Genomic DNA, 27,649 nt, shown 5'->3' with positions numbered 1-27,649 from the left:
AATGACCCCAAAGTTCAGGACCTAGGTTCATTACTGTAAACAGCTATAATTAATATCGGTATGATTTTCGAGCATTTTTTGCTCGCCAATATTTATCTCCACAAACCAATTGTTTATATCTGTTTATAAGGAAATTTAACAGAATTACTACTTGCTAATAAAAATTAATTATTACAGTTTCGTTGTTCATCAGCATTTGTGAATGAAATATAAGGCATGTATTACGTGGTTTATAATATATCAGTTCTGATGTGGCTTTTTTATTACATTTAGACGGACAAGGACGATGATCTTTTGTCACATGACAGGGGTAAGATCCTCCTGGGGCTGAAGTACTCGACAGCAAAGCAGTGCCTGGTTGTGAACGTGGTCCGCTGTGTGGAGCTAGCAGCCTGCGACTCCAATGGATACTCAGACCCCTATGTCAAATTGTAAGTTATATAGCTTCCTTATTTTACGGGTGGACCTCATTCTGCTATGCCACTGTTTTGTATTAAATTGGAAAAATATAGAATAACGAGCACCAAACTTTCGTTGTTAATTTTATATTGTTTACAACTGTCAGAAAAATAAAACGTTTTTTAGCAAGATTATAAAATCTGCAGATGTTTCTTTTTGTTAATGTATGTGGATATTAATTCTTCCAGTTTTATTGGGAATCTGCAATATTTTCAAGAATCGTGTGAAAATGAAAAAACAATATTCAAAGTACTATTTTTGTTGTACATTTATAAATATATATAGGTTAGTTCGTTCCTAAGTATTAATGCAAAAACTTACTTCCTCAAAATTTTATTACACTGTAATATATTAATATGTATATCCATTTATTTTTTTTAATAATCTGTTATTATTTGTTGGCTAATGTGTGCCATTTGAACAGCTGTATTGAATCAAAAAATTGCAAAAAAAACCCCCCAAAACTCATTTTGTTAATTTTGAAATAAACAAAAGAAAGTATAAGATACATGTAACTTTATTAGTTGTATAAATGGTACAAATAACCCCCATGAAATACAGTACCAATCAGACCCAACCTAACAAAAAGTAAATCCCAACTTAACCCTGGGTTTACTCTCTGGGTTTAATACTCTGGGTTTACTGTAAACCCAAAATAAACCCAGAGTGGACACAAAGAGTAAACCCTGATCAGAATTATACCCCTGAAAGCAGATGCTATACATGTGTATTCGGAATATACAAGGGGGAGGAATTACAGGCTGTAAAATGGTAAGATAAAATACAGGTCTGCTTCACACTTCAGTGCGTACAGTTGACCCCAAAAGCAACTCTCGAGTAAACCCCGAGTAAACCAAAAGTAAACCCCCCTGAGTGGACCCAAATTTTCAAAAAGTAAACCAGAAGTAAACCCAGAATGTAAACCTAGAATGTAAACCTGGGGTTTAGTTGGGGTTTACTCTGGTGTTAGGTTGGGTCTGATCGGTACTGTATCTCTTTGTATGGCCAAACAGCACCAGTACATGGAATAGCTAAGGTGATGGGTTAGGGATAAGAGTAATTATGAGCAATCACAGCATTGTCACGAATTTAGTTTTACTGACACATTCCTGATATTTTAGTTTTACTGGTACATTCCTGGTATTTTAATAACTTCTGTCTTGTTACCCAGGTACTTAAAACCTGACCCAGAAAAAAGGTCAAAGTTCAAAACTGCCATAAAAAAGAAAACTCTTAATCCGGAGTATAATGAGGTAAGAGAAATTTGCTTTTATTCAGTATCAAAATGTAAAATATTTTATTTTTATAATTATTTGTACCAATTTGAACTTGATATTAAGGATATTTATTTTCTTATGACAGGAATTTATATATGACATTAAGCATAATGAATTAGCCAAGAAAACCCTGGAGATTACTGTTTGGGATAGGGATATTGGGAAAGCTAATGATTTCATCGGTAAGTAGTGGATATTCTTCTTTTGCTGAGATTGTTTAAGCCATGTTAAATAATATCAAAAATACTACCAAATGTAAATCTGCTTTTTTCTTCTTTTTTTTTAGATTTACTTGCTATCATAACAGTTTTGTTACTTTTAGAGGTTTTCTAATTTGCACGCAATATTCAAGCATATGCTAATCTTATTGTTGCTTCAAATCAGCAGTATAATGATTTACTGTCCACTGGAAATGTATAGTAACTATAGTTTTAAAATTGATACTCTGAGTAATTTAATATTCTTCCATTGCAGGTGGTGTACAACTGGGCATTAACTCCAAAGGTCAGCGGCTTAAACACTGGTACGACACCCTGAAGAACCCGGACCACAAATTCGAACGCTGGCACATCCTGGCAGCCGAATTGATCCCAGAGGTTTAAATCTATCCCCACCCTCCCACAAATTTTGTTGTGTTGTGAGTTTGATTTTGTTTTGTTTCTTTGCAACGACGATAAATAATGTTGTCTGTAATTAGACTTGATTCCTATTGAACAACAGTACTGTGGAATCATTAAATTTAGTAGGGGCCAATTTTCGTGGATTGCTTAAATTTTACAAGTTGGTGGGGACATAATTTTGTGTATTCTCTTAAAGCTACAAAAGGAAATATGACTTTTTTACCCTATTAATTTATTAATTTGTGGAGGATGCTATTTCGTGGATGAGAGGTATCCCCAAATTCCATGAAAACTGAGCCACCACGAAATCTTATGATTCCACAGTAGTTATTGAAATACATGTATAGTTTGAAATCTGATCTTTTACAAGAAATAGTGTTGTTTTTAAATTACATGTATCTTATTTGAGATTTTTATAAAAACTTGCTTTTTATGAAAGGTTATCAATGGATACTAGTTTATAAAGACCTTTTGACATTTTATATTCAGTTGTGTATTTCATTTGGTAACCTTCTCCCAGATAGTGTACAAAGATGTAAACCTTGCACCCTTTTTCATTTGTTATCTCAAAGTTTAACCTCAAACATAATTTAATCTCCTGTATAGTTCCTTGACCCAGTGCATGTACCATATAACCTATAGATGTCACATTTATTCAATTGAATTAAACAAAGATAATTTATGGAGTTATTCAAAATGCCATACAAAATTTATTGACAAAGTAAGTACTGATGCATATATTGAAATACTACCACATGTATGAACAAGTTGACAACTGATTACCCAATGATTATTAGGGCCCCGCTTTGCGGGTGCCCTCATATGATCAATCTGTCCGTCTGTCTTTCCGTCCAAGATCACTTGTCCGCATCATACCTTCTCTCCCCTTGGCCCAATCTGACTCATACCTCACCCACAGAATGCCTTTGGGTAGTGGGTGTGCGATGGCTTTAAACCATGTTTTTAGGTCTTATGTTAAGGTCATAGCAGAATTATATATAAAATCCTTGTCCAGGGGTATATCTTTTCTCCCCTTGGTCCAATATGGCTCATACTTCACAGAGTGTCTGGTCAAAGGGTATGCAGTGACCTTGAATGATGTTTGTAGGTCAAGGTCATATCAGACCATGCAAAATTTCTTTTTCTAGAGCATATATATACTTTCTTATAAGCCCTATTTATCTCATACTTCACATATTAAAGAGAGCTTTTGAGTAAAGGCTGTGTAGTGACCTTGAAGCAATTTTCAAGGGCCAATGTGAAGGTCATAGCAGAATTATATGAAAAATCCTTGTCCTGAGCATGTCTTCCCTCCCTTTGCTTCAAGCAGACTCATACTTATTCCACATGATGCCATTGATCAAAGGGTATGTAGACATGTAGTGACCGTGAATGATGTTTGTGGGTCAAATGTCACAGTACAATTCTTTGTTAAGAGCATATTTATATTCTCCACTTAGCCTAATTTGGCTACCGGTAATACTTTACTTAAACAAAGCTTTTTTGTTAAATGGTGTGCAGTGACTTGAATGAAGTCAATGTGAAAATCATAGGGGATCTCTTTATATTCAGTTTTAGACCATAGATTATTTCCTATTTGCTTAATCTTACTCAGATTAAAAAAATGCCAGTATATAAGGGGTAATGAGATTGAATTAGAAAATCTATGCCAGCTGGAAAAGGTCAAAGCAAAATTCTCTTAAAGGCTTTTCATACTATTGTCCATTATTTAAGTTGGGCCCTTTGAGATGGTCACCATCTCAATGTTGTCTAGTATTGTTATTATATTGAGATGTATGTTATCATGAAGTTTGTTGTGTTATATCACACCTATTATCAAAATACCCCTTGAATGTCTCACGAAAAATTTGCGAGAAAGGGGGATAATAAATGACTTCAGATGACACTTTGCATATTGATTATCTATCGTAAAAAAATTATATAAGACCTTTTCTGTTTATTTTCTTCAGCCGGACGACTACTTCAGGTGATTGATTGGACTGACACAAACAGACATCTCCACTCTGCTGGAAATTGCACTAGAACTATCATCTTCATCAATGCATTGTGTTACATAAATCATTTGTCAAACATATAATATCTAAACTATTTCTATCTAGATGTCTTCTTGAAAAAGAAATTCATTCCTTTAAAGAAGATTTTTTTTCTTGGTAAGACACTGTCTTCTTTTTTTTTTTTATACATTTTTTTTTGATAAAGTATATTGTATATTTTTGTCAAGTATTGGACATTCCTGTATATTTCTGTGCAATATCAAATGCAGATCTCTTTCTCAATCTCTTCATTGCATGAATACTGTTTGTGCATGTTCATGTATTTAAAGTGTAGTTTATTTACATCATTGTTTAAATGTTGATGTAATTGCTTGTTTAAATATTTTAATTTTGTAAGGTGTTAATTGTAGACAACAGGATCAGGCTTGGGTTCTTAAAACTTGGATCATCCTCTGATATAAAGTTATAACACAATTCAGTATTTAAATTCAATGATGTCAAAAGACATTGAAATTTTCGGTAGATATTAATGTATATTCATTTAGAAATACAACTCTCAATTTGTTTTAACGATAAGATTGTATAATTATCATTTGTTAATATTTATTACCTGTATGTTTCATACATCTCTAATCATTGATCTACTCAAGTACCATGGAATGTAAAGAGTATCTCATCTTTGATACGAAGATGAAAACATTTTTAATAAAATAATACAACTGTCACATTGATATTGTTTTCTGTTTGGGGGATTTGTTTTCTAACATATTTATATTCTGTAAACCCATTCGTTTGACGATACAGCCTTAGATCAAAATAGACAACGATTACCTGTAGATGGTGACCATCTCAAAGAGTTCTGCTTGATAAAGGCCACAGCTTATTTGCCATGATCTTGACGTTTGAATTTAATACTTGGTTTAATGTCACATTACAACCCTTACCTAAATATATTTTGGTAAAGCTTGAGCGAGAGAGAAAATATGGTCTGAAAAGTATTCAAGATATAAATACATGTTTCGTTGTGCCTGTTATGATCTTGATATTTGACCAAGAAATTTGGTTGAAGGTTTAAGTGACCCTTTACGTGATAGGAACTCTGAGGCTAGGGCAGCCACAAATGTGTTTCCAAGCCAGTATCACAAGATGAACACAGTTTTATGCAATGTGGATTCTAATAGATATGTAATATATATGATTATAAAACAAATCACCCATTAGTACTAGTAGTAAATGTAGCACAGTACGTATGACAATTCATCATAAAACAGTTGTCAGTTTTTCACAACTTAACGATGTTTCCAGTTTTCAGAGACTCACTTAAGGCCTCTGAGACCTCCATAGCTATTATACAGCTTTCTGCAGAGACGAGAATTTCTTCTTTACCTAAAAAAGCAATAAGATATTAATCTCGTTAATCCTCAGATCAAGTTGTTTATTTTATTTTTTATCTTTTTTTGTATTATAACCCTTTCTTTCTTGATTTAGACAAAAATTGTTGACAATGTCTTGAGATGATTTCGAAATTTACCTTCTATGACATCGACAAAATGGTTTAATTCTGTAGGGAAACTATCCTTATATCGGTCAAAGAACGTCCCTAGAAGTGCTTCCGACTGACAGGAATTCTGGGTAATTGTGCACAGCTCACTGGTTTTCATATTCTGTGTCTGAATCAAACCTTTGGTTCCTAGGACCTTATAAAAGACAAACAGAAACGATTTTAAGGCATAAATACACAAAAGGTAAAGAATGCGTGATGTCTGCATTATTGGAGTGCAAATTAGCATCAAGTAGGCAATGAATTAAACCATCATTTGAAAATATGATTTAATCAACTACTGCAGGCAACGATATCTTCAGTAACTATTTTTTGTAATATATTTACATTTTCCAGTGTCTTTGCCTTTGATAACACTACGTATCGATTTTAAATTATATAAATATAAGTAATAAGGAATCATTCTTTGAATAATATGAGGTGATAATTTCGGTCGGGGCGTGATCAAATCTATCATAAAGCCCTTCGGGCTTTATTGGATTTGATCACGCCCCGACCAAAATTATCACCTCATAATACTCAAAGAATGATTCCTTATTCCTTATATATGAACTGTTGCCCCGCGTATTTCAATTTTACATATAGCAAATTGATTCTTTTGCTTAAATAATGAAATCGTATTCGAATCAATAACTATAATCTGATGCACGATTTATTTTAAATTTAAAACTTGAATAACCACACGCTTCAATTCATCGTTCTCTTGCTTGCGCTTGACAATGCAATGATTGATATATAAAGAAGAAGATAAATATTCATAGGAATTTCTTCTCCCCTGTAGAAAAGCGTAATAAATACAAATATAACCTCCACTTTCTGTTCATAACCAATATTTGCTTCTCGAGTATCTTCCATTTGTGCCATCACTCCATTTGGAAAATTCAAAATGGCGGTCACACAGTCAACATCATCAAAGGTTTGATAAAGCTCGGCGTTGTCAGAAGAAATGGAGCCAAAAGCACAGACAGAGGAGGGTCTTTCTCCCACTAACCAGCAGATGTAGTCGATGTCGTGAATCGCCATGTCCAGAAAGATCCTACCTACCATAAATATATATGATACAGAAGGCTCTCGCAATAAGAATTTGACGACGAATAGGAATTACTAAAATAAGGCTTAATGAATTGATCATCTATAGCACATTTTAAATTCAAACAAAATAATGTTGTTGACTTCTATAATATCTTGAAAGGCAAATTGCTGTTGTTCTTTTTATAATTTCAAAAGTCCATGGTCTTGTCCGATTAACATTAAAGCAAGGAACAGCTCATGATAAAACTTTTACCATTACCATTCAGACCAGCGGCACATTGGCTGAAAGATTGGGATTTCAGTTCTTTAATGGGTTTATACTACATAAATATACTTTTGTTGTTCTGTAGGTATTGTTTGCTCTGTCCCCCTTCTCTGCTGGTGAATTTGACCACTCGTAGATTTCCAATGTCGCCTCTCTTGTATCTTTGATACAGAGTATGGAACTGTTTGTCAAACCGTCTGTGAAATAAGCACCCTGATTGGTTTAATGCAATTCTAAGGTGGCTTACTACACCTTGAAATAAGGTTTATAAAATCAGCAGAAAATAACTGGGTTATAATAGATAGCATGATATCTAAGAAGTATATTTAAGTCAAATATGTGAAAAAATATGCAATTTTGAATAGATATTATGATTTTCAAAAATTTGATTCAGTAAATTTGAATAAAACCCAACAGCGGGTTCGAACTTGTGATCAGCAGTTCGCAAATTCGACAAACCCCATACTTTAACCACTCATTCAACGGATTTATGATAATATTCAACATTTTTTTTGTACAACGAAATCAACAAAACATTTAAATTTAAGAATGTAAATTACACAATTTCCTTTTAGAGCATCTGCGTTTTCCATTTGTGTAGTCAAAACAGCTTATTATGCATTTTATTTGAAAAAAGAATTGGCAGCGAGCCCGCGAGATGACGGATTAACAATATAATATTTGTTATAAATATAGATTTACAGTTGTACCGATTATAAGCACAGAAAAGTATCTTTTTCTCTTTCCTCGCCAGTTCATAGCAGTCCTTTGTGTCTGAGATTGTCAAGGTTAGTGGTTTCTCACACATCACGTGTTTTCCTGAAAGACAAATTAAGTACACAATCCCTTTGTCAAAGGCATGGTGACAATTATACTCACCAGGCGAAGACAAATTATGAATTTATATATGAAATGCATGCACTAGACTTACCAGCAGTTAACGCCCTTTTTATGATGTCATAGTGCGTGGGAGTCGGGGTACATATTATGACGACATCAACTCTAAAAGTATACGTATCATGGAAATAATCTTAATACATGTATTACGAGATGACAATACATGCATCAATTTTAAATGGAGAAGGGGTTGGCGTAAAGAGATACAGTTAATAAGGGTTGAATTAATGATGTCTAAATTACCTGGGATCCGATAACACCTTTTGGCTGCTCTCGATATCTGATATCTGAGTTTCGCCAGTCAGTCTGTGCCTCTTTATCATTTCCGCCATTAGCCCGTGCTGTGCCGGGATATCCACCAACCACCGGATGATGAGCCGACCACTGTCCACCATGTTTTTCAAATGGACCTGGCCAATCCTTCCAACTCCGAATACAGCGGCACCTAGCGGCTTGTTTGACGTCATCTGAATTTTAATTTTGAATTTATTTGAAAAGATATTTAACAATTCAAAGTCAGAGCATAGCTTTTGCTTCATAGCCACCCCTCCCCCTCCCCCCTCTCTCTCTCTCTTTCTCTCTCTCTCTCTCTCTCTCTCTCTCTCTCTGAGAGAAAAAAGAACTAAAGTACATCGTGTTGCCATGCAGCCTTTGTGTAGTGAAACATTCAATATAAGGCCGGTCAGACGAAACTAATCTTCCATTATTTTCTACATATGTTTTTCTGTCTTAGCAATGTGAAGATTTTCCGCTATGTATTTCCGTAATTAAAGTATATAATATATTTTTTATTCAGATATACAGTTTCAATGGAAAAATATACATTGTCCTACCATGACTTTATTTATAAGCATTCAATTGCATATTGAAATCTTTATAAGGAAATCCATAATTTTGTACTCCAAAAAATAGCCTGGTATTAATTTAATGTACCTTCAATTTTTGACAAAAACAAGGTTTTTAATTTGTGCAAATAAATAATGGAAAATTTTAAATTATATAGGAAATGTCTTGTGTGTCCTCCATAGCAAAAATTGAACGTTTGGGCAAATTGACTGACATCGTTCATCCCACTTTTTCTTAATTGTCACACAAGAATCCATTATTTTTATCGTACGATCAAGCGGGAGAGGTCCAGGAAGGCGACTAGCTTACTTAATAGATGCATGAACCAAGAAACAAAGTCATGCTTTGTGAGTATGCGCACGGTCCTCCATCTCTCAACATATTTAACCCCAACAGAATGTGGCCGGCGGTCTGTTACATCTAACTGCTGAGAAACTGGTTCACAGTTTGACAGTCACAGTTAATGCCAAGATGTATGTACCTGTATTCCCGTGTGTGGCACTCATTTTGATCAGTATTCCCCTTACCCAGTCTTGCTGCGCACCGAGTGTGTTCCAAGGAACAGCAATGACATACGGACTTATTTCAGAGGGAAAGACGGCTTTCCAAGTACGTATATATGTATATGAATGATGCAATACACAAGCAAGCAGGTGTATCCTAAGTTCAGTTCTTTTTTATACACTTATTGGGAAGAGAATTTAAAGTTTCAAATTGAATATTTTTAGAATATGCAGAAGTTCTACTATGACGAGGAAGAAAAAAAGGTTGCCAGAGTCACCACAAACATGATGGGACAACCGGTGCGCGACATTTTCGATTTTCCCGCCAAAAAGCGTTACGTCATCACCAATGGAACCGCGTGTAACGTCACAGATCTGAACGAGCCGTTCCAAAAGAGCTGTGTGTCTCCATCCGCAGTTTTCATGGGGTCAACAGTGCTAGGCAATACCGATGACAATATGAAAGTAGACAATTATCGCTTTAATATTACTCAGGGTCCCGTTACTATCGAGACTTCCTTCATGATCGCCCCGATGAAGGGAGGGGATTGCACGGTGGTAGGGATGGTGGCTTACGGAAAAGATCAAAACGGGTACCAGTTTTCGGGAACGACCATTTACATGAATTTCTCGTTTGAAATCACGGACAAGTCAGTGTTTCAACCTCCCAAACAGTGCGACGAACCAGACAACACAGGAACCCTCCTCTTTGAGGTTCTCGGCGGATTCAGCAGACATGGTTTTTTTTTAAGATTTAGGACATGATTTTTACTACGACATTGCATACGGTTTTCAACAACTTACTTAAAAATAAAAATACCTAAATAAAATCAAAAGAACCTTCTGTATGTGATCTGAAATTGAAAACGACATTGTTTCAGTTTTCCTTACAGAAAGTTTTATCATATGTGAGAATTATTTTAAGTTTCCGCATTTGCTTAGGTACCTATTGATTAAAAGAGGATTAAATTCCTATAATTGCTTAATGTACCGCTTATGACCTTTTGTTGAAATAAAGATTAATTGAATTTTCATGATTGTTGATTCATATTTCAGTGATTCAAAATAAGGAAATGTAAAGAATGAAAACAATGCTGCGACGCGATTACTAAATGTACAACTTGTAAGACTCTTTTGGAGACTAATTCCCCCCATCTCTTAATGTTGGGTATCAAATATAGCAAATTACGAAATTATTTCATCTGTCCCCTTATCTGGAGAAATACATGTAGATATACATGTAATTTACATACAAAACATTACAAAAAAATCATCGACGGATAAATTGGGTATTTTGTATCAAATTAATCCCAATTATTACGTACACTCATCTGGTAATTTTAAAGTGGAATGGTAAAAGCCAATATCAGGCGTCGAATCCGCCTATCTATTTATATCCACTGATCCAAAAGGTTTTTTCCTTCTCGATTTCACACATCAAGTAAATGAAAGACTTCTCAAATTTTATTTAACAGCAACCAGAACCCCATATACTTGTAATTAAGTAGCAATCGCCAGAACGCCATGATAATTGTAATTAAGTGGCGACCGCCAGAGCGCCATATACATATAATATGCAGACATTTGTTACATCAAAAGTTTAAAATTTATCAATTTAAACTTAACTATAACAGTTAAACTGATATAGTTGAGTTTAAATTGATAAAGTTTAAACTTTTAATGTAACACATTCATACGATGTCTACTAGGTTATTTTTGATGGATATAGATATCGATCTGGACTGGAAATAAGCCATAGAAATATTAATGCGCCATTACATGTTTTTGACAAGGACAATTGTTATAAACAAATTAAATGACTCGTTTTCACATGTATATATGCGGGGGGGGGGGGGGGGGGGGGGTATTTGCCCGTTAGTAATTCAGTCTGTTTTGCAGTTGGGATGGATCGTAATTAATCACATTGGTTTTATTTAAACGTTTCACTCATGGTTAGGCAATCGTATGAAGAAGATGGGTGGACAAGGCGTGTAAATACATATACACGGTCGGACAAGCTACTGAAAAATTAAAATATCAATAAATCTTTTAATTTTTTTTAAAATCATTTAAAACAATATATATTTAACATATCATTGATTTTAAACCTATAAATATGTTTAATACTGGAATATATTGACTCAAACAGGCGTATACGTATCAAAACCTGGAAATAATGTCATTTTTTAGAACTTTATGGCATTTTCTTTTATAGAGTGGGTCTGGGCTCCATATATTTCTCATAGTCTAATTAAGGTCTAATGGAAAACAAACCGATTTCAATCAACAAAAAACGTGGAGAGATGACCCATTATACATTAAAAATATTATTTTGTATCCCAACAATTGAACGTTTTAAAAAATAATACAAGTCCGTAAATTCGTAGCCAAAGTGACATATAATATTTAAAGAGCCTACTTTGTTGTGTCTGATATGGCTCAGTGGTTAGAGTTCCTGACATAAAGCTAACCTTATAATATTATATCTAGGTTTTTTATGGTATGGCTTTGATACCACCAAAATTTCAGACAATATTTTTGTTTGTATTTTTTGTAAAATATATTAAAAACTGAATACAGTGTATAGTTAGAAATTGTGCTTTGACAAACTCGTATTTTAATATATTGGAATAGATTCAATTGGGAAAAAATAAATTCAAAATTGTATTTGACGACTAAACCGAATGGGCATTTGCGCCATCTTTTTCCCCCATCTTCTTTACCAATTGGTTTTTCTTAAAAAATGAGTTTGATGTAAATTTGATTTTCATTCATGACAAGACAATAGAAATGTCTGGGCTTCATAGGTAAATTGTCAATATGCTTTGTAGCCTGGTTCCCGAGGAAACCACAATCGGAAAGCCTCGGAAACCAGGGGGCGGTGTGTTTTGTCGGTAGTATCTATCTCACGTTAGGTCGTGCTAACCACAACAATACATTTTCTTTATGTTGTTTCATACTGGCTATATATAGCACCAAACGAACAACGAAAAGTTTAGAATTAACATTAACTTAAAGTAGGTCAAACGTGCTTCACCATATAGATTAAATAATATGTTCATGAAGTAAATATTGAGAAAACTTCAGATTTCCGTTCCGTTCTGGATAAACTATATTCTGACTGTATTAATCATATATTCATTATGTGTCCTAAAACGATAAAACAAACAAAAACAAATATAACCCAGAAATTGTCAAGCTCGGCCTTCTGCAAATATTTATATTTGACTGTTATCACAAAGTTAAGATTTCGGGTTCCGTATTTACCTTGTTTGGTCAGTGTCTAGGTTTTCGGGTTCCGTTTTTATCTTGCTGTTGTCTGTGTCAACTAAGAGGTCTGGTGAAGGCTATAGTGACTATATAGAAAAAAACCAACGTGTTTATACCTCTTCTGAAACATCCACTAAAAACTAATTCAACTTCAGTTTAAAATTTGAAATCTCCCTTGCTTTATTTCTTGACTTTTTCATACACAATCATTCTGATTTGCATGCATCAAATTTTGGTATAGCACTAGTTACATTTAATAATCAATATCATTATGTAACGTTTAAACTCACCGTGCGAGGATACAAGCTTCTGAATGTTCTCAGTCACTCCAGAAGATTCTGCAAATAGAAATGCTTCCAAATTTAGATTTGATCAAGTTACTCGACCCACAGGTAAATTAAATGAATATGCAAGACTATCTATCTTTACAGAAATTCAATGTAGAGCCCCGAGTCCCTCTACACAGGTAACCGTTATTGTATTGACTGCTGACCAAGTCCGGTCTGTCACCGACAAGGATTCTAGAGTTAGGATGTTACATGTATGTAACCATGTTACTATAACATGTACATGTGTACATGATTTTGTTTAATGCTAGCTTTTCAAAATTAAATCAATTAAATCAAAATCAAAACAAATTTATAGCACGCACGTTTGTTCATCTATTGCGTGATATCATTGTCCTTTCCGATATATTTCATTATCAAATAAAATATACAACATCGTTACTTACAGAAAAATATCGCAAAGGACTTTATAATTATTCATCGCTCTTTTAAATTCTGTAGTCATATTTTTCTTTTTCGTTTTTCTGATAGTGCGTATAATTTCTGCCAAAAAGGTAGTTATACTTGTTTGTTTAACTATATACATTGACATTGAGTAATAATTATTGTCGTAATAAGTTCCTGAGTTTTATGGCTATTTCCCTATAATCGATCAAAACCGCCCGAAACGCTCGTTTCATAGATTTGGTTCCGGTTTTGAAAGTAAATCTTGCCATATAAAATATCGCGACCCGGACTACTTACTCGTCTGATTTATTCAGTTAATTACACAGCTGATTCAATCAGCTCTGAGGGAATATAAATTACAAGTTTGGACATTAGTTTGCAGTGCGTCTTCAGAACTTGATGCATCGTTAAACATGCAACTTTTCCGAGAAATGATTGTACTTGCACATTTTATAGATTCACAGTTGTGCTGCCTTTAGGATGATTGAACTGGCCGTACTTATAAAACTTAATTTTCATAAATTGATCATTTTGGTTTACCTACATTACCTATTAGAAAAGTATAAATCACGTTTTATCACGAGTAACAACATCCTTAAAGCTGGAACAGACACCAACACACTCCGCGCTGTCTCGCAGCAACCTTATCCCCTCTCAGCGAGAGGGAGACAGATGGTGTACCTAACGTAAACCGAGACACATATATATATAGTTTGCATTTGAATGTCAATAAAATTACGATATAATCTATTGTGATAAATTGTTGCATTGAAATTCAAAGTTTCAACGGAATCCAGAAAAAAGCTAATTTATAAATAGTGCCTGTTTGGGAGGGTAACAGTTGAAATTGACACCCCAATAAAACCATTGTTATCCTCCCAAACAGGCACTATTTATTTTGTTATACTGAATGTCTTAATTTTTAAGAAAATTTTACTGCTTTTATATAGGAATAACGTGAATTCTACAGCGAACCGTACGCGCATAATTTTCGCGCATGTAACATTTTTTAATGTTACCCGTTGCTAAGTGCGTTGCTAACGCTGAGGGTAATAGAAAATATTTTTAACTGCGTCTTAACCAATCAGATTTCAGTATTTAACATGAAAGTATAACAATAATAATTAATTTTTATAAAGGGATACTAATATTTCAAATATTCATATTCAAGAATTAATTGTGATATTTACAGATTTCTCACTTTGCAACATTGAAGTCCAATTCATTCTGAATTGAACAGTTGTGTTCGAAATAGATATATTTCTGCAACGCGACTGCTATTGATTGCCATGGATGGACCCGATGTGGAAAGGAATTTTTTAAATTTTTTAGAAAATCTATGCATCTTTAAAAAAAGACATCTATAAAAAAAAATTAACGAATCAAATGAACATTTGACTTTCATAAAATGAACACAACATTCACATTAAAACTACGCTATTATTTAAAAAAATTAAAATATGTATAAAGCTTTAATAATTTCGTCTCTTTACTTGCCTCTGTTTTCTTTTAAAAGAAATTTTTTTTATAGATATTAATTGTACATCCATGTAAAACTTGAATTATTTGACCTTGACAATCAAATAAGATAATCGATGTTTAAAGAGGACGTTTGTCCGAATTGAACTATCATGGGAAGGGAGTTTATGCCTCGTGCAGGAAGAAGGCGTATTTCTGGCTTGTTTTTAAAGCAATATTTAAAAAAAAAACAATTGACGTATCAGTATACGTGTGTTTACTTAACGCCAATATGATTTTGAATTGAGATCTTTTTTGCGTACTAAAATAAGTTGTAATATATCACTTGACGATGCATATACATGCACTTTAAAAGAGGCGTTAATCATATGGCACGCCAAATTCACAAAAATGAGTTAAACATTATTTAACAGTCGGCAAACCTAGGATTATGGTTTGCTCATTTTTGTAAAATTAGAGTGCTATATAATCATCTAAATAGTTGAACAAATGAATGAATGGGAAATTTAGAAATTAGTATGTGATTGAGTAGAATTTGGTAGTTTGATGAAATTTCTATATCATTTAACTTGGTGTACAAGCACTAATCATTAAATTCCTTAAACGATATCAATTAAGTTTCGAAACAAAAAACTTCAAATAAATTCAAGACATTTTTTCATAATTCAGAATTGCATGCCCAAAAATAGAATATACGTACACAATGATTGTATTCTTTTTGTATTCATGACTGCATTTTATTCATTTGCTTACTTTTCATTAACAAAATCAAAGTACTAAAAGTACTGCTACATATAAGGTAATCAATCGCAACTTCTCAGGCATTTCCGGCAGGTTTGGATGTTAGAATTTTATACAAAATGGAGTCGCTTCCCATTAAAGTAAGTATCGGCTAGACAACCACGTGTGTCGCTTCTGTGGTATGTTTTAGGGTATTTCATTGACTTTATTAAAGTATAACTCACATCTCAACAGATCTTAAAATGCATTAAATTTATATCAAGTTTTTTTTTTAAAAAGGGGGGTTGTCATCGACGCCTAGGTAATTCATTCGAGGTGTTTTTCGGAGCCTGCCGGAAAAGCTCGAGAAGTTTCGATGGATAGGGTCATATGATCGTCGTTTCAAGCTATGGTCTGGGATCCACGGGACTCTAATCTACCTTTTTGATCACATTAAACATTGCAAGTTATAATGAATTTTCACGAGTGATATGATGTGTCAGTTCAACCTGTTTCAGTAAACTGCTATATTATAATAATCAAAGGTCATATCTAAGGTCATATCCGACCACATATTTTTTTGCATTGAACACTTGAATGAACTAAGAGACAACCTTCTCATGCAACCACTCACAAGGGGAGTGAATTTTACGTATTGAACTTGGTTAGCGACAACGCAAAGGCGTTAGTCCGAACAAATTCTAACAAGTTAGAATTTCTTTCAGTCTGCATACAGAATCGACTGTTTGTATTCTGATAATACATTTATTATAAGTATACAAGTAGCTACTTTTTGACAAAAGATGAATCTAAGTTGATCTAGGAAACATTTTTGCATTCATTAATGTATTTTATTTCATAGGTTTGTCTTTGTTTGTGTGTGTGCATGTGGAAGGGGGGGGGGGGTTAAGCAGGTGTATGGGAGGAAGAAGGTTGGGTTAAAAAGCACAAAGAAGGCAAATATATAAAAACTGAAGATAGACACCTACGGGTCTTTAACTTATTTACAATTTTTAGTTACCAACATATGCGTGTCCAGGGACACCATGACATTAGTGGTTTATTTATAAGTATAGATAACACGTTAAACTCGGACCACAATGGAACACACGCTTGTTTCTTTTGAAAGATATGTTTGTCGCATTTCGTTAAATAAAAGTATTTTGTTTTTATAAGGATAGTTTACTGAATTATATTGTAAAAAACATAAGTGTAAATAAACAACTTTAATAAAATGAAACACAGTTTGATACAATGCAGGAATGCTACTAATGAAGAAGATAAAAAGCATACAGAAAGGCGGAATATTGAAAAAAAATCTTATAATTGACTCTTGCAATGTAACATCCCTCTTTAGAGTCGTACTTTAGAATAAAAATAGAAAAAAAATAATAATACGTATGTACTTTCTTAGAGAGCTTGTATACAAAAGAAAGGACACGGTCCAAAATACTATGTACTATGTCCTTTAGCGATTAACAGCACAAAAGAAGACGATAGAAAATTAAGGGTACACAATGGCACCCACGGCATTTTCCACCTCACAAACTTCGTCACAATCTTCTGGCGACCTTTTCTTTCGATTTTGTTGTCCTTGGGCACCCCGACAGGCCTTGGGAATGTCGAAAACGGAGCTGTCGCTGATAGTGTCCTTCATGTCGTGAACGACAAAAGATACCCGGATGCTGCGCGTGGGCGGATCCGCTTTCGAGAATAGGTCAATCATTTCCTGGTGTATGACGCAGCGGTTGTCAGAGAGACGAGTGACCAATGAGTGTCCGTTCAAGTTGTAAGTTGTTAGATCGCGTTCTACTTTGAAGGACTGTAAAACAAACGATTGGTCACCGATTCCAAAGGTCTCGTTTCTGAGAAAATTTGCGGGGGATACGCACCATTCCCGATTAAATTCTTCGGTCAGGTCGGAGATTGTACATTGGCCGTTAACCAACAAATAACGTTTGGCTTTCCTGTAATCCTCGAAGACTGTATATTGATATCCCCCTGTCTGTTCAAAGACCGCATCTACGATATGGACGAATTTTCCATTGATCTCATCGAGGTAGACTTTTTGGGTAGTCTGGTTAAAAACAAATTGGAATGTTGATTAGAGACATATTCAGGTAATTGTTGTTATTGGTTTTTTTTTTATACCATTGTCAACTACACGTTGTAAATGTAACCTTTCATTTGAAATACAAATTTTAAATGTATTTTATTTTTTTAACAAGATTTATTATATTTAACAATAGTGTAGGCAATGATTTTCAAGAGACATATTTTTAAAAACTGTTAAAGTATTAAGCATATGTTTTGAATATCATTTTACATGTTGTATATATTTTTGTAGATATGATAGAGTTTATTGTCTTTTTGTTACCAAATAACTATTTACGATTCTTCTTTGTGATTTAGTTCATCATTTAAAAATTAAACAAAGCAGAAACATTCAGAGTAAAAAAAAGTTGACAAAATACAATTAGCTTCCATATCTATATATTGCTTACTGTCACTCAGAAAAATTCAAAAACTTAAGTACTTGGAATTTGAACAAATATTACCCAACTTTTCTTTTAACCACCTCGTACCAAAATAACTCACCAAACCAAAAAAAAAAAAAAAAAAAAAAATTCTTCAAAGGTGTCATTACAAAAGTAAAAAAGTAATTGCAGATGTTTGAAAAATTCGTTAAAATATAAATTGTAATTATCAATCATTCCATATCTTTCTCTGTATTTTGTTCCACCTTTCACTTTAAGCATTCTCAGTTAGAACAGGCAGGCAACGCTGTCGCTACTTACACTATATTACTAAAATTACAAAGATTTAAAATACCTCATAGGTCTGTAACAGTGGATTGAAGGCGACTCCTTTGGCTCTGATGGAGGCTTCCCACTGGGGAGGGGGGCAGCAAGTGTTCTCCTGGCCCACGACCGCCGCGAAGAGTACAAACAAACAAGCCAAACTCTGCATTGTCTTCTACTGGAAACTGAACGACCGCATCATTCATCCGTCATATTTATATGTTCTGTAGGTACACGGTGCAAAGGCATCACTCATGATTGTATCGAATTTCATGACGTTGTTTGCATTCATTTCATGGTTTACTGAATTTTTAAAACTTTTGATAATGTTTATCAAAATTTTGAATCTGGACAAAACAAGTTTATTTTTCCTATTTTGCCGATTTTATCTTTAGAGATGAAGACACAAAGCTAAGTTCAACGTATCTAGTGCCAACTCTTCATAAGAAGTAATACAGGACAAATCTGAAATTCTTGTCTTTATTTTATAAAGGTATGATTTTGAATTCCCATTGTGAGAAAATTTTAATCATTAGAACTGCGATTTTCTTGAAACGTTAATCTAATATTGAATTGAATATGTAGAAATTTCAATAGACTATTATCAGATTTGCATATCAACATTAACAAACATTGTACACAATTTATTCTATGTCTAACTTTTGAAGAACATGTTAACCAAATCAAATGACTCCTTATTTTATGCATTATAAAAAGTGAGGTTATATTGGCTTTTCACCTTGAGAACATATTGTGGTGCATGAAGTCGACAGTCTACAATTTTTCTTATGTCATAATCTAAATCAGAGATTATGATTGACTTTTAATAAAAAAACTTTGTCCAGAAAATGTGGGAGGTGGATGGGCTACAGTGAAATAAGAAGTACAATATTCAAATAGCTCAAGAAATGTATGCATTTTTACTGAGATTGGGGTAGCAAAGCAATGTTGGATGTGATTGAAAATGTTGGTGCCCGATGGAACTAAGCATACGTTTATAAATACGATAGAGTTATTCAAGTCTAAATAACCACAATTTTATCGAGACTGATTAATCAACTTACTGAAAAGAATGAGAAAATGGGGACATAAAGATCGATTTCTTTTCTCGAAAGGAGTTGGGTCGGTGGACTTTTTCAAGCTGAACGACATTTTCAACTTCAATATAGTTATACAAATTTTATCATGTTATAGCTCATTTTACTCATAATAGATACAAATATCAATGAAAAGTCACATTTTTAGTTTCGTAGTGTTCGCTTTTTTTCCAAAATGAAAGGAATACAAAATTGTTAATGCGGTGTCATCAGCGATTATCTGTTTGTTTGCACTTAAACACTTGTAAAAAATTGAGCTGTTATTCATTTTTATTTACTGTATTTCCTTATTTTACGCCAGTACTTAATTCCGCGAATGAACGGTTTTCCAACAAACCGCGAGAACATAAAATCGCTATTGCCGAAATTTTATCATAGTTTCATGTGATTTACATATATCCGAAAAAAGAGAGATTTTAAAATTCGCGAGACGGGCTACTCGCGATTTTACGCGGATATTAATTCCTCGCGTTTAATTAGGAATTTACAGTACCCGATAACAAGTACGTCAATAATATGCAAAACTATCCATAAATTATGTTTGGGTAATAAAACTCTTTTCAAAATGGAAACGAATCAATAAACAAAAAATAATAACATGATTTATAATGAAAAGTACGCAATACGCCCTAACAAATAAACAACCCACAACCCCCCCCCCCCCCCAAAAAAAGAAAAAAACAATCATCCAAGACGCCTATAGCCTATAACATAAGATATGAATGAAAATTTTAAAGTATAATATATCTGTTAAATTAAAAGGTAGTTTGATGTTACAAGCATTAGAAAATGGTCAAACGGTATACATATACATGTACTTTATATCTAATTATGAAACGTTTGCGAGAAATAACAAGTCAGCATACTAGTATGTTCACTAAACCGATGCGAGTGGAGATGCTGCTGCCATGTTCCTATATTTGAACATTTTAATAAAACTACAGAGTTTATTAGGGGAACAGATGTCAACCCACAGTATCTGTTATTGTATATAAATTTAGACAGAAAGTTAATATTAAAGATTTGTTTAGAAATGCAAAGGTTTGTGAAACAGTCATAATTGCCACAACTGTTTTGTTTATAATTTAGAACTTAAGGTAAGCTCATTCCTTGTGGATCTAGATAAATATAAAAATTAATTTGGTTTAGCTGGCCGTGTGATGTTGGAATTAATGCTCAATTGGGTTACTTGAAAGGAGAAATAGTTTGCTTTGACGGCCCATAGCTTTTAATTGACGAATAGAAGTCACCGGTGATTTTTCTTTTGCTTAACACATTTAAGTCTAGGTAACTCAGATTTAGAGGAACCAAACATGTTTGGTGCATGAATATTATCAAAAAAAAAAAAAAAAAAAAAAAAGAAGGGTCGTAGCTTTGACTATGTACCGTGAATAAAACGTGCCACCTTCCATATATGTCAATCCATGAACTTCTTGGGATCAGATGTTGGCTTATTTCAAAATCTGACTGTGTGTAAAGAAAATAATGTAGATATATTAATATTTGGTTTTAATAAGCTGAATGAAATTTGATGTTGATTTCAGAAACCAGAAATATTTGCTTGCGGTGACACGCTCTATTTAGAAAATTCATGTGCAAGGCGTAAAAAAGCTTCACTTAATAATTTTTAAGTAGATAAATAGATCATTTCTTTTTACATTAAGGAATGTATTTCAGATGAACGAAGTAATATGTCTTATTTTACGAGGAGAATTTTTCATAACTATTCTTTACCAAAATGTCGATTGCAAATACCTGTACATGTATACAAATCATTTCTAGTTCCAACAGTCAATTGGGAACAGAACTCCCTCTATATGTGCAAACCAGGGAGGTTAATTAATTCTCATCTTTTATTAATTCAATCATTTCGAATCAGATAAAGATACTTTAAAATGCAAATGAAAAATCTTTACTATTTTTTCTCTTTTGACATATGCATGGGCTACGGAAAAGTTAAAAAAAACGTTGATGCAAAAGAAACACCTTATTTTTTAAAACATATGTAAATACGAAACAGACCAGGTTTAAACAAAATCAACATCCTTTTTACACGTCATCTGGCGTCAATTCAATGAAAGTCTGTTGGTTATGCATCACTGTCTGTTGATATAGAAACGAATCTCTTGATATTGTTTAAAGCTGGTCTCTTTCGTATTTCATTATCTAACAAAAAATAGTTGTTCGTTTTGTGTCTTTGGTACCCTTTTCATCGCCTATGTATATTGGTTCTACGATGTTATTCATACTAAATTCCTTACGACTGCATCTACTGTGTTATGCTAGTTGTTTCGATATCATTGATAGTCCGTTTTGCACAAAGGCAGACGAAACTTACTATTACTTCTTCCGTTTTACTAGGGATGCCCGAACCAGTGATGGCTGTTCAATATTGTTTTTTTATGATTCACAATTTGAATATTGTTGATAAACATGCATGTGTTGCATTAGGATAGTGCTATACTTGTACTTAGTAACAGTGTAAATGAAAACTTGTTCTGTATGGTTCACCTTTTCATTAAAAAATAAAAGTTTTTCTTGATGAACTATAATTTGTATCCTTATATCTATAATATAATGAAATGAATAACCCTAGTAATGTAGGTAATTTTTATTGCATCTGTTTAAATATGCGATCTCTTATCATGCTTTATAATATGTTTGTCAATAATTTTGTAGGAAAAGGGTTTAATAAATTATGGAACTTGTACCCAGTGCACATTGTATAAATATGCAATAAAATATGAAAAAACAGAAATCAGTTGTATTCTTTATTCGTTTTATCTATCAAGAATAGCACCGGTACTCAATTTCATTGGTGGGGAGGGGGTTAAAATCTATTTGCAGTAGTTTTATGTTAATTCAGCTTGTTCACATACACATCTTACTTAATACATGTATATTTTTATCATCATTAAAAACAATACACCCCTGCCTGATAATTCATTATTTAACAGATGTATATTTTTATGTATGCGAAAAATTGTGCCTTTGTACTCATTGAACTTGTGTTTTGTTTTGGAGTTTTTATTTAGTGTGTACTTAAGAGAGTGTAACAAGTTCAGTTTTCTACGTAGGATTTGTCATCATTACAAGTTATAAATTATCAATAAAAGTCAAATACGACAAACGGTCTTGTAAGTTGGGTATTATTCATATTCACCAGATTTGCTATCGTACATGACTAACCACAACACCTTCATATGAAAACTTCACCATAAAAAAATCCACTTATTTACTGGTGAGAAAGTACTGCATGCTACCTGCGTTTAGGTTTTGGACGATTTAACTTAGTTTTGCAACATTATAAATATAAATTTGCAATAAATAAACTTTCCGGTTCGATAATCATAAAAATATGTTATTACGACGCAAATTTCCATAAATAAATGAGATCTAATATTGATTTCAAGTACGCTGTCGTGATCGGCTTACTAATAGCTTCATCACAACCATACATAAAAGTGAATAGGGTTTTTGGCCATCCATTTTTATTTTTATTTTAAGTGTTTCATGCTTACCTTGTGAAAAGCAAAATGATACTAAATAATATAATTTTTTGTAAAGCACACGCCTTACGATAGCATAGCAGCAGAAATGTATTCAAACTACTGCGACAATGATCAAACTTATAAAATTAAGTTCCACTTATGCAACAAATTAATTTTCCCTTGCCTATAAAACTTTCGTTCTTGCCTAATTTTAGATTTGAATGTTTTGTTCAATTGACAAAAATACATAACTTTTTACACATTGGAATACGTCAAGCTTTTTCTTTTTTATTGAATAAAAATTAAACATTTTTATCAGTAAGACAAATTATTAAAGTCTTAGAAGTAGAATTCAAAGTAAAAAGTAGAAATATTAACGGCATTAAACGCGTTTTTTTTTTACATTCATATCAACCATATATCGCAAAGAACGATGAATAAAGTTTTTATAAAAAAACACAGAACGGAAGATTCTAGTCTACAAATCAATATTTCTATGTTGCAAGTTTTATCATTGAAGTTACAATGGCAGTCTCTATTATTTAAATACATAGCTATGTACATGTGTCTACTTCAAGAAAGATAACGCATATAAACTTTGTTTTAAAACTCCAAGGATGAATAGAGTAAATGAAAGTTTTTTTTGGTCACATGAAGATTCAGGTTGAAAGGCGTTTCTTTCCTCAGTTGTATGTTCCATTTAGTAATTACATTCCTTGGGATATCAAATATTGTCAGATCCGAGATACTTGTGGGGTTATTTAATACGATGGTAGTCTCCACAACGACCATGCAGTTTCGTGTTGACTATTTCTGCTTGTATCGTGCAACGTCCTGCAGAAATTTCTCGAATTGACATCCGATTTACGAAACTTGGCCTTTTAAAAAATGTATTTGTTTGTAGTATCTAACACATGCTATTACTAATGTTTTATGATGAGAAAAAAGGTAATCTTTTTTGTTGTTTCTTGACCATTTAATGAGACAAGAAAAATTCCACACTATCTCATATCATACTACACAGACTTACTCTAACCTTTTCCCTACATATTTATTGCATCAAATATCGTAAAATCTGAAAGGAAAATATTTATAATTGAAATTTAAATGATAAGCATTGCTGGAAAGTTTTGACACATTCAAACTGTGCAGGTAACATTTATTTACCTTAGCTGCAGGTCCGTGGTCACCGGTCTGAAAATATTCGGATGAACGACCTGGGAGCAACAGTTGCTACTTTTGAACTGATTAACGTATCTGTGGAAATTATTGAAACCATGAACATTTTATGACTAATGTCGTTGCTTTACTTCCCTCAGACTTTCTCATACTTGAACACGCTAACCGTCGTCTCAGATCAAGAGTCTCCATTTTGACTTGCAAACAAAGTACACTTTTTTAATTCCACGGCTCGTGGTGGTGTTTAAAAGAATATCAGATTAAATATCAGAAGTAAAATTTTCGAGGAATTTTTCGGTATCAAATATTTGTACAAAAAGACTTCCGGTTCTCGTGCGAGAGATGTAGAGACGCGCCAAAGTTGGGGGTAACTTTTTTTGCTTTTACTGGGCTCTTTTCGATTTAAATCTGACTTTTTTAGTCACAATAAGACTTCAACTGCAAACATGCCCCCAAAGAACAGGGGAAAAAAGGCTGACGGACCCCTTGACGAATTTGTGAAAGGCAGAGACCAGACATCGGGAGCAGAGGAAATTCGGTCGAATCAAGAAACAAGCGACTCTTCTGATATCACGAACAAGGAGCTGAAAGACTTGTTGTCAACTTTAATAACTAAAGTAGAGGATAACCTCGGTGGACGGCTCACTTCGCTGGAGGCAATGTTCAACGAAAAAATGATCGAAGTTGAGACACGTGTCGGCGAACTAGATGACAGGGTGTCAGAAATAGAGAAAGATACGGAGAAAATCGCTCATTTGGAGTCAAAAATAACTGAACTGAAAGATTATATTATGAACCAAGAAGCCAGATCGAGGAAGTACAACCTCCTGGTTTATGGAATCCCAAAACAGGAAAAAGAAAACCCCCTGGAGGTACTCAACCAGTTCTTACGGAATGATCTTCAGATGGAGAAAGCAGTGGTCGATTCTCTCATTATTCAAAATGCCCACCGCATTCCAAGGAATCCGGACAACAGATACAAAGAGACGGCACCAGAAGCTATTATTGTTAAATTTGCCTGTTTAAAGGACCGCAACTTTATTCTAGCCCGCGTCCATGAAGTTAAGCTGCCAAAAGGAAAGTCGGTCCGTACAGATTTACCTGGCCCATTGAAGAAAATGCGTGCACAGTTGGCTCAAAAGGCCTATCAGCTTCGCAAGGAAGGACTAAAAACCCGAATTATCGAAAAACCTACATCGGTGGAACTTCAAGTCCGACGTACAACAGACAACAGATGGTCCAGGTACGACATGTGATAGTGCATCTCAGTGATTGTCATATAATTGTTAGCCTACGTTAATATCTGTTATTTTTGTGACTAGAACATGTTGCCTAAGATTAATTAATTACGACATGTGATAGTATATCTTAGTGTCGCATAATTGGTATTGAAAAACCTCTAACATGTGTTAGCCTATGTTAATATCTGGTTATTTTTGTGACTAGAACATGTTGCCTAAGATTAATTAATTACGACATGTGATAGTGTATCACAGTGTCATATAATTGTATTGAAAAACCTCTAACATGTGTTAGCCTACGTTAATATCTGGTTATTTTTGTGACTAGAACATGTTGCCTAAGATTGATTAATTACAACATGTGATAGTGTATCTCAGTGTCATATAATTGGTATTGAAAAACCTCTAACATGTGTTAGCCTACGTTAATATCTGGTTATTTTTGTGACTATAACATGTTGCCAAAGATTAATTAAGACATGTGATAGTGTATCTCAGTGTCGTATAATTGGTATTGAAAAACCTCTAACATGTGTTAGCCTACGTTAATACCGTCCATTTTTGTGACTAGAACATGTTGCCTAAGATTAATTATGCATAATTTTGAATGCTTGTCTTCCCCCGCAATGTCCAAGTATCTCATCCTTATAGTGTTTCGCACAATGCTGGAAGAATTTTTTTTATTTTCAATTGATTTTCAGCACGCTAGAATGTGTGAATGTGTTTTTGTTTATGGGCTTGTACTAAATACTTTGATTGATAATGAGTGAATTTAAGATTTTATCCCTAAATTGTAGAGGGCTCCATGATGTTAACAAACGAAAAGATGTGTTCAAATATTTGCGAGAACAAAAAGCATCCCTGTACTGTTTACAAGATACTCATTGTACTGAAAATGATAAAAGTGTTGTATATGCACAGTGGGGCCTGGATTTTTTAATGAGCCCTGGTAATTCAAACTCAAGGGGAACACTGACCCTTACTAATAATAATTTTGAATATACTGTTTTAAATGTTAAGTCAGATCCCAATGGAAATTACATTGTCTCTAGTATACTTGTTGATAACAAATACTCTCTAACTATTGTAAACTTGTATGGTCCAAATAGAGATTCTCCAGATTTTTTTAGAGAACTCTCTAACATTATTGAAGAATTCAGTGACGATTTTATAATTATGTGTGGAGATTGGAACCTGGTTCAAAACTTCAACCTAGACTGTCATAATTATGTTAAAGAAAATAATTTAAAAAATAAATTAGAAGTCATTAAGCTACAAGAAAAATTTAACTTGGTGGACCCATGGAGAATAAATAATCCTGATGCAAGAATATATACCTGGAGTAAAAAAACACCTATCAAACAAGCTAGACTAGATTTCTTTTTAATATCTGAAGAGTTAATGTCACTTTTACATAGCGTATCAATATTACCCGGTTATAGGACAGATCACTCTATTATTGAATTACAATTAAAATTTAACAATTTTACAAAAGGTAAAGGTTTTTGGAGATTCAATAATTCTTTATTAAGAGACCCCACCTATGTCCAGAAAGTTAAAGATACAATAGCAGAAACTGAATTAGAATATAGGGAACAAGGTAATCCAGTGGAAACCGAGATATCTACATGTATTGATGATGACCTATTTTTAGAGATTTTATTAATGAAGATAAGACAAATTACTATTTATTATGCTAGTAAAAAGTCTAAGGAACGGAAAAAACAAAAGGAGCTCCTTGAAAGACAAATTAAATTTACACAGGATCTATTTAATACATATCACCTAAGTTCCTACGCCCAAGCCCTTTCTGATTTTCAAGATGAATTAGAAAAAATTAGAAAATATGAATTGGATGGACTTTTACTACGTACTCATTGTAAATGGATTGAGAATGGTGAAAAGCCAACAAAATACTTTTGTGCCCTTGAAAAAAGAAATTATGTAAATAAAAATGTTACAAAATTAATCAATAGTAAAGGAAAATGTATTGTTGAGCAAAATGAAATCTTGACTGAAATTAAAAAGTTCTATCAAGTTCTATACAAAAACTATGATGATCAAATAGAAGACATAGATCTTAATGACCTTTTCACACAATATAAAATACATATACCAAAAGTTAATGAAATGGAACAACAACTCCTTGATAATAACATTAC

General features: G+C 33.4%; 4 protein-coding genes and 1 long non-coding RNA gene across 13 annotated transcripts in view; 3 read left to right on the top strand and 2 right to left on the bottom strand.

Annotated features, from left to right (window-relative positions):
* The window catches only part of LOC128190234 (double C2-like domain-containing protein beta), a 32,013-nt gene extending 26,917 nt beyond the window's left edge, over positions 1–5,096 (top strand). For 6 of the 8 annotated variants that reach the window (XM_052862189.1, XM_052862185.1, XM_052862186.1 and 3 more), the window contains exons 14-18: positions 274–431; positions 1,631–1,712; positions 1,822–1,918; positions 2,211–2,332; positions 4,327–5,096. In XM_052862189.1, coding sequence (XP_052718149.1) covers positions 274–431; positions 1,631–1,712; positions 1,822–1,918; positions 2,211–2,332; positions 4,327–4,347 — 480 coding nt within the window. In that variant the 3' untranslated portion in view covers positions 4,348–5,096. Of the gene's footprint in view, positions 1–273; positions 432–1,630; positions 1,713–1,821; positions 1,919–2,210; positions 2,374–4,326 lie in introns of all 8 variants that reach the window. The other 2 variants (XM_052862190.1, XM_052862187.1) reach the window with 1 other exon arrangement.
* A 145-nt stretch (positions 5,097–5,241) lies between these two features.
* Positions 5,242–14,119, bottom strand: LOC128190236 (myo-inositol 2-dehydrogenase-like). Of its 2 annotated transcripts, none has more exons than XM_052862192.1 (10): positions 14,029–14,119; positions 13,036–13,083; positions 12,743–12,831; positions 8,370–8,593; positions 8,161–8,231; positions 7,940–8,048; positions 7,299–7,426; positions 6,740–6,972; positions 5,903–6,068; positions 5,242–5,757 (listed from the first exon to the last, which is right to left on the bottom strand). In XM_052862192.1, exons 4-10 carry the CDS (start codon positions 8,591–8,593, stop codon positions 5,654–5,656), a joined length of 1,035 nt encoding a protein of 344 aa, XP_052718152.1. In that variant the 5' UTR covers positions 12,743–12,831; positions 13,036–13,083; positions 14,029–14,119; the 3' UTR covers positions 5,242–5,653. The 2 variants fall into 2 exon arrangements, with proteins under 2 accessions (XP_052718152.1, XP_052718151.1); XM_052862191.1 differs by lacking the exon at positions 14,029–14,119 and adding an exon at positions 13,175–13,247.
* Positions 9,372–10,509, top strand: LOC128190237 (uncharacterized). The gene is made up of 2 exons (XM_052862193.1): positions 9,372–9,581; positions 9,701–10,509. Exons 1-2 carry the CDS (start codon positions 9,444–9,446, stop codon positions 10,238–10,240), a joined length of 678 nt encoding a protein of 225 aa, XP_052718153.1. The 5' UTR covers positions 9,372–9,443; the 3' UTR covers positions 10,241–10,509.
* Positions 14,120–16,889: 2,770 nt separating the features above from the next.
* LOC128190232 (uncharacterized) lies at positions 16,890–18,875 on the bottom strand. The gene is made up of 2 exons (XM_052862181.1): positions 18,511–18,875; positions 16,890–17,755 (listed from the first exon to the last, which is right to left on the bottom strand). The coding sequence occupies exons 1-2, from the start codon at positions 18,646–18,648 to the stop codon at positions 17,183–17,185; spliced, it is 711 nt and encodes a 236-aa protein (XP_052718141.1). The 5' UTR covers positions 18,649–18,875; the 3' UTR covers positions 16,890–17,182.
* On the top strand, positions 17,660–18,954 carry LOC128190233 (uncharacterized). Its single transcript, XR_008244338.1, has 3 exons — positions 17,660–17,798; positions 18,518–18,705; positions 18,875–18,954. It is a non-coding gene; the product is annotated as an uncharacterized LOC128190233 (long non-coding RNA).
* Positions 18,955–27,649: the final 8,695 nt, after the last annotated feature.

This window comes from Crassostrea angulata, chromosome 6, assembly GCF_025612915.1.
Source record: "Crassostrea angulata isolate pt1a10 chromosome 6, ASM2561291v2, whole genome shotgun sequence".
NCBI lineage: Eukaryota > Metazoa > Mollusca > Bivalvia > Ostreida > Ostreidae > Magallana > Magallana angulata.
The sequence above is the reverse complement of the archived record's forward strand: the minus strand, read 5'-3'. Positions and strand labels throughout refer to the sequence as shown.